The sequence below is a fragment of the Balaenoptera musculus genome, chromosome 1 (assembly GCF_009873245.2).
Source record: "Balaenoptera musculus isolate JJ_BM4_2016_0621 chromosome 1, mBalMus1.pri.v3, whole genome shotgun sequence".
NCBI lineage: Eukaryota > Metazoa > Chordata > Mammalia > Artiodactyla > Balaenopteridae > Balaenoptera > Balaenoptera musculus.
In genome coordinates, this window is record NC_045785.1 from 408,377 (window position 1) to 417,852 (window position 9,476).

General features: G+C 63.3%; 1 protein-coding gene and 1 long non-coding RNA gene across 5 annotated transcripts; one reads left to right on the top strand and one right to left on the bottom strand.

The window, feature by feature from the left end:
- Positions 1 to 1,062: 1,062 nt before the first annotated feature.
- Positions 1,063 to 5,385, bottom strand: MXRA8 (matrix remodeling associated 8). Of its 3 annotated transcripts, none has more exons than XM_036869992.1 (10): positions 5,250 to 5,385; positions 4,202 to 4,225; positions 3,798 to 4,103; positions 3,604 to 3,705; positions 3,024 to 3,503; positions 2,734 to 2,892; positions 2,513 to 2,549; positions 2,356 to 2,432; positions 2,182 to 2,262; positions 1,063 to 1,960 (listed from the first exon to the last, which is right to left on the bottom strand). In XM_036869992.1, the coding sequence occupies exons 1-10, from the start codon at positions 5,296 to 5,298 to the stop codon at positions 1,935 to 1,937; spliced, it is 1,341 nt and encodes a 446-aa protein (XP_036725887.1). In that variant the 5' UTR covers positions 5,299 to 5,385; the 3' UTR covers positions 1,063 to 1,934. The 3 variants fall into 3 exon arrangements, with proteins under 3 accessions (XP_036725887.1, XP_036725877.1, XP_036725867.1); XM_036869982.1 differs by having other exon boundaries at positions 1,063 to 2,002; XM_036869972.1 differs by having other exon boundaries at positions 1,063 to 2,005.
- LOC118904146 lies at positions 4,232 to 9,476 on the top strand. Of its 2 annotated transcripts, none has more exons than XR_005021937.1 (3): positions 4,232 to 4,832; positions 4,943 to 5,117; positions 6,604 to 9,476. It is a non-coding gene; the product is annotated as an uncharacterized LOC118904146 (long non-coding RNA). The 2 variants fall into 2 exon arrangements; XR_005021938.1 differs by lacking the exon at positions 4,232 to 4,832 and having other exon boundaries at positions 4,841 to 5,117; positions 6,604 to 7,740; positions 8,770 to 9,476.

The following is a 9,476-nucleotide window of genomic DNA, read 5'->3' on the forward strand; positions in this document are numbered from 1 at the left end:
GGGGTCCTTGTGGGGGTGTGATGAGAAAGCAGCTATTTTGAGTTATTGCCCAGGTATTTTACTGTATGACAATCCTCACATCCAGAACCTGGACATTTAGATGAGGACCCAAGCTCAGGATTCCCACCACAAGTTCCTGCCTTGCTTTTTTCCTGGGCACCTTTTAAAATAACCACTCAGAGCTGAGCCCGTGAAAGTCAGTGAGTGCTGCTGCAACCACCTTACAAGTTCTAGGTGCTTGCTACCCTGCTGTCCATCTCCTGCTCACTGGTGACCTGGATGGAGGACTGCCCTTCCCCTGGCTCCCCGAGCACACACACCCCCCTGGATCTGTAAGGAACACATTTCATGACTCTATTTCTTTGTGTGAGGGCTTGAAACTGGGCCTTCATCAAAACGACCCCGGGGTTTTCACCTCCCCCAGGTGAGAGCTCGGATGCAGAGGGAGCCACCTGTGGACCGCCCCCCCCCCCCCCCCCCGCCCCGTGTGGGTGGCTTGTGCTTCCTCATTCAGCAGGTCATGATCTCAGCCCATCGCTCTGGGTTTTCCAACTTAGGGTGACAGTCGCCCCCTCCTGCCCCCTGCTGTCCCTGAGGGCCTTGGAGGATGGGGTCAGGGTTGGAGAAACAGGCTTCTTCCTACCGCAGCTCCCCTCCCTCCCCCTCCTGTCCTGCTGGCACCCCTCTGAGGGCTCTCCCGCTACCTGCTTCCTCCCCCTTTTTCCTCACTCACTGAGCCCATCCTGGCATCTGCTTCTCTTCTCAGAGGACTGGACTAATACAGTCTGCCCTCTGTCCTCACGTCCACCAACATGCTCCCCTCTCTCACGTCCAATAACCCCTCCGAAGAGGATCTGAAACTGCTTCACAACCAGGAGTAAGTGCACACAATCAGCTCTGATGTTGCCCTTCTCAGGACACCCAGACCCAGACTTCCCACCCAAAGGAATGGGTGATGACAGTAGGACTTCAGATGAAGGAGAACACTTGGGGGTCCCCAAGGGCCAGACTCTGCCCCCCGGGGAGATGGAGGGGAGCTGTAGAGGCATACCTGGGGCCAAGTCTAAAATCAGATGTGGTCTTTATTGAGATGATAGCAATTCCCCAGGATGAGCAAATGTGGGGTGTCAGGAGTGGCAGCACTGGCCACTCTAAAACCATCTTCACACCCCCTCCTGTCCTCAGCCAGAACAGAGTCAAATGAGGCCTCACCCCCAGACTCCAGCCCAAGGAGGGGCCGAGGGAAGGGAGTCAGGATCAGAAATCACATGGAGCCTAGTGACTGTCAAGGCAGCTTGCTGGAAACAGGGCTGAAGCAGGGTGGAAAGCAGAGAGGGGGCCCCAGGAAGCCGGACGCAGCACAGAGGGACACTAGCCCTGGGCCTGGAGTGCACGGTCCTCGGGTTACCATGCAGAGCCCAAGACAGCCTGGCAGCGTAACTCGGGGTGCCGTTGAGGGGAGCTGGCAGGCAGCTCCCCTAAGGACGGGGCAAGGAAGGGGTGGGAGTGCCAGGCCTGAGGCTGACCCCAGCTCCAAGAATCCCCACTGAGCCCCCTCACGCCCCTCTCCCTGCAGAGGTGGGGCTCCCAGGCCCCAGTGGGCAGAGGCCAGGAGAGCCTGAGAGACTGGTGAACATCACCGGGGTCTTGGCCATGCGAGGAGGGAAGAGCACCGGCCGAGGCTGCTGAAGGGGCCCGGCTGCAGTGCCGGCAGAGTCCTAAGGAGCCCGCGATCGCATGTGAGGATCCGGTGGCCCCCAAGAAGGGTCTGGAGGCAGCCTCACCCTGCACCAGTCCAGGCCAAGTTCCAGGACAGCGGGACCAGCCGCTGGAAGGGGGGCCAGGTGAGCTGCATGGGGGGCAGGAAGAGTCTTCCGAGGTGGACAGACAAGAGCTGGCAGAGCTGCTGGCCCAGCCAGGAGCCCGGGGTCGCCTTATTTGCAGTACTCCTTCCGGAACTCTGGAAGCCAAGGGGACAGGCGGGTGTCTGCCCTCTGCCCCTCTGCTGCGGGGGAAACAGGGCAGACTACCATCAGGACTGCCCAGGGACTTCTGGAGCACTGAGGTGGCAGGGGACTCCTGCCCGCAGGGCTGCGTGGTGTGTTGGGGCTCTGAGTGGGTGGCAAGAGGTACAGCCCAGCTCTGAGATGGGCAGGGGTCTCCCCCCGCACCTCAGCTCACCTTTGTCCAAGTCGATGCTCTTGGCGGGCAGGGGGCTGTGGGACAGCTCAACCCTCTCCTTCAGGAGGTTGTTTTTGTAACCTGGTGCAGGGAGAGGGCAGGGTGAGGCCTCAGAGACGTGCCTCCCTCACCCCAGGCCTGGGAGCCACAGTCTGCCCCTTTGGTCTCCCTCACCTAGTCGGATGTCCTCCCTCCTGTAAAGAGCCTGGTCCCTGGCAGCCGCAGCAAACTCCACCATGTTCACATCCTTCCTGGAAGCGGGAGGGTGGTGGGAGGTTAGAGCGGTGGGCAGGTCTGCCTGGTCCCCGGGAGAGCCGGAAGGGGCACTCACCCCTTGGACTTGGACTTCTTGTCGGAGTATTCGTAGCCTGGGGAGGGAGAGTCGTGTTGGGGGCAGCCTCCCCCTTCCCCAGCGCCCCCAGCCCAGGCAACGAGGCTCATGGGGCCCTCTGCTCGGGCCACTGCGCCCCAAGTCCCGCCTCCGGCCGGGGAAGACCTCCTAGCGCTGGCCTCAGCCCCGGCGTCGCGAGCCCCCGCCACCCCCCCACTCACCTCCGCGGCGGCGCTGTCGGGTGGCCAGGATGACGGTGATGAGCAACAGGATGAAGAGCAGCAGCGTGGCCAGCACGTAGCCCAGCTGCTGGAAGAAGTGGGCCCGGCCCTCGGGCACGATGACGTTGATGACGCTGCGGCCGCGCGTCAGCGTGGGGTCTGCGGGGACCGGGCGGGGACCGCGTCAGGGGGCGCGCAGCGCGCCGACCCGGGCCGGCCTCAGCCCGCGGGGCCCTCCCCCCGCAACGCTGGAGTCCCTGATTTGGGGCCGGAGGGGGCCGCAGACGTGCCTCCTGCACCCGGGCCGGGCGCGCCGCTGTGGCTGGAGCCGTTGCCCGGCGAGTCCCGCGGGGGCGGCCGGGCAGCGGGCTCGGTGACCTTCAGGTGGAAGACGCGGCGCTCGTGCAGGCCGCAGTAGTGGTGGTGCAGGTGACAGGAGTAGGTGCCCTCGTCTGCCGGCTCCAGCGGGTCGATGCGCAGCGAGAAGTCGCCGCGCGCGAAGGCGTCCGCCCCCACCGCCACGCGCTCCCGCAGGAAGGGCGGCCCGTAGGCGCGGCGCTCGCCCGACGCGTACAGGTCGAGCAGGCGGTCCGCGCGGTCGTGCGGCACCCCGGGCGGCTGCCGGTCCCAGTGCACTACCTGCTGCGCCTCCTCCAGGTGCCGGTCGGTCCACACGTGCGCGCGGTTCACGCACGTCAGCAACGCGGGCGCGCCGCGCTCCACCGCCAGCACCTCCTTCTCGCCGTCCCAGTGCGCGCCGGCGGCCCAGGCTGGGGGAGCGAGGCCGGTCAGGGACCCCGGGCCGGCAGGGGGCCCAGAGGGAGCGGGGCGGGGGTGGGAGCGCACAGGCGGGGGTGGGGGCACACTCACGGTCGTCGGTGACCTCGAGGCGCACGGCCAGGCTCTCGTAGAGGTGGCAGTAATGGTGGTGCAGGTTACAGGTGTACAGCCCCTCGTCTGTCTCCTCCACCGCTACGGACCGGACCCGGGGAACCCAGCGATGAGCTCCGCGGCCTCGCCCGCGCCCCCGCAGCCCCGCCCCCGCTCGGTCCCTCGGGCCGTACCGCGGATGAGCAGCGAGAAGTTGCCGTCCTGGAAGGCGGAGGGGGTCAGCAGCAGGCGGCCGCTGTCGCGCGGCTCGTACACGCGCTGCTCGCCCGCCGAGTACATGTCCACGAGTCGGCGCGCGGGGCCGCCGGCCGGGCCGCCGCTGAGGTCCCAGTGGACCACGCGCTGGCGGTCGTGCAGCCGGTCTTGCGTCCACACCATGCGCGGGCTCTGACAGCGCAGCACCGCACGGGCGCCGGCTGCCCAGCTCACTGCAGACTCGGACACCACGGAGCTGCCAGGGGTCGCGGGCCCGGCTGGCCCTGGTGGAGAGGGGAAGTGACCGCGGGAGGGGTGAGACCCAAGGGGACAGGTACAGGGTGGGGCTAGCAAGGGTTCCCAGGGGAGGGTGGTCACTAACCTGAGGACAGAAGGACAGAAGAGCCTGGAAGGAGAGGAAGCAAGAGTCATACTGGGGAGGGGTCACCCACCCGAACCGGCCCCCACTTGGCTCCCTGGGCCCCTTCGATAGTCCTCGCTGAGGTCGGTGCTAAGGACACCCTCTTAACAGGTGGGGGTAAATCCAGAGAAGCCAGGAGGGCAGAGGCGGGGGTCTCCTTCCCCCCACCTCTCCCAGGCCCCCGCTTAATCCTCATGGCCACCTGCCCAGGCTGCGGGTGAGTGGTGGGGCCAGGCCAGCTCTGGATGTGTGCCTGTCAGCAAGCGCCACATTCAGGAATGGCAGCCACCCTAACCATCACTGCAGCAAGGCCACAAGAGCACCAGCGCCTGACGCCTCGGGCTGGTTTGCGGGGCTTCTGCACGTGCATATCCGGTGTGGCACCTGCCCGGGGCCATGCCGCACAAGCCCTCCAGGGTCCTCAGACGGCTGGCGCCCCACCCAGCAGCCCCCTCGGCCTTCCCGAAGGGCAGAGGTCTGAAGCACGAGAAGGCTGGAAGTGCGGAGTGACCCCACCATCTGCCACCCCACACACCAAATTCCTGCTCCAGAGATGTGGCCGGGTGCCCAGCCGGATGGAGGAATGTGCCGGGTCAGCAGGCCAGCCCGGAAGGGGTGGGGTGGGGGGGTGAGCTCAGGGGCCTGGGAGCAGACCCTGCGAGCCCCCCCTCAGTCCCCCACCCACTCCCCTCCTGACAACAGAGAAGCACAGGCCTGAGGGGCGTCCCAGAGAAGTGGGGGGCGCCAGGGACCCCAGGAGGAGCCCCCGCCTTGGCCTCCCTCCCTGCCCGGCCCGTCTCCAGCGTCCAGTGAGGGGAAGTTCTGTGGGACCTGACCTGAGGCCTCACCACCTCCACGTCCTGGGAGCCTTCTCGTGGTGAGCAGCTCCCTCTGAGGCCCCCAGACCCACCCCTTCCCCGCTGAGGCACCCCCCCCCCCAACCCTGGGCTCGGGCTCAGACCCACCGGTGGCTCCTGCCCCCCGATCCCGCCCCCACACCCGAACTCACTCTGCAGAAGCACAAGTTTCCAGAGCAGGACCCGGGCCCGCAGCTCCATGGCGCCTGCCTGGCCCGCCTGGCCCGCCGGCGCTTTGTCTCACTCAGGCTCTAACTCTCCAGAAAAACAGCCCGCCCCCCCTCCCCCTCCCCCTCCACAGCACCCGCTGTGACATCACGGAGCAGACCGCCCCCCTCCGCTCCTGCCCGGCCCCTTGGCCTCCCCGCCTTCCCCCGGTCCTTGGTCCTTGGTCCTTGGCCGGCCTGGTGGGAGGTGTCAGGCCTTGGCCACTGTGTTCCCAAGGGTGAGGGGAGTCACTCTGGCTTGGGTCCTGGAGAAGGTGGCAGTAGCCCAGCCCAGAAGGGGCAGGGGGGCCTGAGGGTATGGCCCCAGATGCCTTGTGGGTGTCTGTGACATACATACGGAGCCCTTCTGGGGCCACTGCAGGTCTGGGGTTCTGGGGGGAGCATCTCCTCACCAGCACCTCTGTAAGGGAACACTGGCCAAGGCATCCCCCCACTGCAGGCCAGCAGAAAGGCATCCTGGGCCCGACCCCAAGGACCCCAGGCTGCCAGACCACCAGGTCTTTCCGTTGGCCCTGTGGTGACCCTTCGCCTCTGGGGGCTGCATTTCCTCAACTGTGAGGTGGGGATAAGAGTCGCACGGGCCCTGGGGAGGCAGGGGTCCCCTTCCGGAGAGCATGAGGGCACTGCTGTTCATCAGTCATCTTCAGCCAGCCAGGGGGATGAGGGGTGAGGCGCCTGAGAGCTGAGCGGGGAGCCGGTGACCCCCTGTCCTGGTGCCCCACCCCATCTGCTCACCATCAAGAGCAGAAACACCACCCAGACCCGGGTACGGTGCTCCCAGGATCACCCCCCGCCCCTCCCAGAGGGGAGGAAATGAAGGAGGGTATGGGAGCCTTCCCAACAGAAGGCACAAATTTGAAGCTCTGGGAAAACTTACAGAGTCACGTAAACAAATGTGAAATAACAGAGCATGCACCGTGTATCAAACCCACTCTTTCTAGTTAAGCAAACCTCAAAAAAAAAAAAAGAAAAAAAATCCACCAAACTACCACAAAAACCCACGGTGCATTCTTGGACTGCCCATTTGGACTGAATTATGGTCACAGGCCCCAGGCCCTGGTGGGCTGGAGTCTCACTCTTGAACCCTACCCTGGTCCCCAAGTCCTCAGACAAGCAAGGAGCCCAGCCCAGCCAGACTCTTGGGCTCCGGGCAAGGGGAGGAGGCTGCAGCTACTGCAGCAAGAGGGAATGAGGGTTGACAACAGGTAGGACCGGCTGGGAGGACACAGGGCTGTGAGGACGCCCCACCCCCAACCTAACGGACCCATTTCCTCAGCAGGATCCAGGCCCTGGGAGGCGGAGCCCCCTTTCCAAACTGGAATCAGGACTTGTCTCCGCACCCCACCCCCAGCTCCTCAAGGGCCTTTCATTCTGGATAAACAAGCCCTGCCTGGCTGGCCTTGAGGCCTGGCCTCTCCTCCTGTTTTTCTAACTGGTTTATATTAGCGCTGGTGGCCTCCTTCCCAGCCCTCCTCCCTCCTCTGCGCCCCCGCCCTTGTCTGTCTCTCTCCATAGGCCTCGACCGCTCTATTGCTCCATCTCGGGCCTCTGTTCCTGCCTCTGGCGGCCAGGCTGTCTGTCCTCCACAGAGGGAAGGTGTCCAGGCAGGGCTGAAGGGAGGCAGAGACGGCCCAGGTCCGGCCCCTCAGTCTGCAAGGGGAGTGGGGTCAGCTCCCAGCGCTGAGCTAGGAGCCTGGAAGCACCCGGGCCACACCCTAAACTCCCTGCAGAGCCCTCCCTGTCTCAGCCCTGCGTGGAGGTGGGTGGATTCCTGGCATCGCAGATCCAGCCCTCGGCTCAGCCCCCGTGCAGAAGTCTGAAGGAGGAAGCACACTCCTGGCACCCCTGGGCAAGGATGGACAGGGCAGGGGAAGGCTGCAAACCCCTCCTCCCTGCCCCATCCTGTTCCCTCTGCTTGAGCCCACCTCCCCGGTCCTTGGCAGGAAATAGCCGCAGATGAGAACAGAGGCCCAGGAGAGAACAGACCGGAACTAAACGGCCACCGCAACATCACTGCGGTCCTCCTGAGCTCCAGCCCAGCCCCAGCCGGACCAGAGCCCTGGACCCACACCCCCTCCCCTAGGAGTCCAGGCCAGACAAGGCGGGCCAGCCAGCGAGCCCCACTGAGACTCAGACTCCGACTCTGGCTCCAACCCTGGGGACCCGGACGTTCCAGTCAGCCAGGGTCACCGGGGGGAAACCACAGGCACTCAGAGGCACAACCAGACCCACAGACACGTGTTCACACATGCCGTCATTCAGCAGACGCTGCGCACCTGCTGTGTGCCAGGCACTGGGATTCAGCACTGCACCGGAAGCCAAGCTCCTGCCCTCTTGGAGCTGTTAGAGGGCAGGCAGCCTGCAGACCCAGTTGCTGATGAATGAGCTCTTTTTAAACATGGCGAGATTAAAGCAGGTAAGGGGCTCCCTCCGCCAGACCAGCCAGGACAGCCTCTCGGGGACCCACACCCACAAGTGAATAGCTAGGCTGGGGCCCAGGAAGCTGCCTGCCGGGTAAGGGAGAGCGTGCTGGGCTCTCACGTGAACTACGATGAGGCCTAAGGGGGTTTACGTGCGGGAGAGATGTGGTCTGGTGATGCAGGAAACGCCAAGATGGTTAGTTTAGAGCTGTCAGGATTTAGACGAACACACCAGGGAAATGGACAGAGTTCTGAGATGCTCCCCAGGGCACCCAGCCCGTTTCCTCCCCAAGAGTGTGACCAAGTTTCCTCCCCAAGAGTGTGACCAACCTCGGAGGGATAGCCCTTCGCACCCACGTGACAGACAGTGACTGCAAGTTGCTCCCTGAGGCAGAGTATGCATCTAGGCGGCTGAAAAGCCTCAGCTTCTCTCACCCCGCTGGGCTGTGAAAGGGCCCATGGGGTTGACCAAGTGCAAAACCCTGAGGCCCCAGCCACCACCACCCCACACCCCCGCCCCCGCAAGAAGAAAGTGGATCTCAGTCCTACAACCGCAAGGAACTGGAACGGATTATGCCACCCACCAGATTAGCCTGGAAGAGGACCCCAGGTGAGGACGCAGCCCTGCCGACACAGGTTTCACCTGGTGAGACCCTGGGCCGAGCTCCCAGCAAACTCACATCCAGACGCGTGCCCCATGCAAGCCGCGCGGTAATGAACACGTTGTGGGAAGCTGCTGAATTTGTGTTGATTTTTGATGCAGCAACAGGAGACACATGCGACTGTCTCCCTGAGCAAAGCAGGGGCAGGACTTAAAAGGACAAAAGCACAGGTCTCAGGGATGGTGCCTCATTAGGGACTGGCTTGTGGGTGGGTCGCTGAGCAGCAGGGTCCCCGGGGTGTCCTCGGGAGCTGCACTGACCCACCATCATCAGCACGAGGTGAGGCCAGAGCGTGGTGCCGTGTCACAGGCCACGGCACTCGCCATTTCCCCCTCACGCTGCTTTTCTGCTCATTCTCACCAGGTCTCGTAGAAGCACCAGGTCACTTGTGAGTGTGTTGGTCCTTCTTCTGGGGACCTGGTGGCCTGCCCGGTGCCAGGGCTCACCCGGTGAGGCAGGGGCTCTGCAGGCCCCGTGTCCGAAGAGCCGGGTGTCCCGTGGAGGCTCTCTTCTCCTTCCGGTGGAGACCACAGGTCAGACAGAGGCTGGGAGATCATCAGTCCACTGAGACGCTGATTCGAAAATACAGACGAGAAAATCTGGAAATATAGATCCATTATTTCATGGGCCAGCCCTTTTATCCTGAGAAAATGTCAGGGAGCCAAGATCAAGGATTTTAGCGGTCGTGGTCAAACCCACATCAGTGGTTTCCTGCGTGGCATTAACAGGGTTCAGGCACCCCTCACTGTACTGCGCTTCACAGACCCTGCCCTTTTTACAAACTGAAGTTTTGGGGTGACCCTGTGTCAGGCAAGTCTATCAGTGCCATTTTCCCAACAGCGTTTGCTCACTTCATGTCTCTGTGTCACACTTTGGTAGTTCTCACATTATTTCAAACCTTCCACCAGCAAAAAATTCTGACTCGCTGAAGCCTCAGATGATGGTTAGCATTTCTTGGAGACAAAGTAGTTTTAAATTAAGGCATGTAAAATTAAAAAAAAAAATTATGGGACTTCCCTGGTAGTGCAGTGGTTAAGAATCCACCTGCCAACGCAGGGGACACGGGTTCG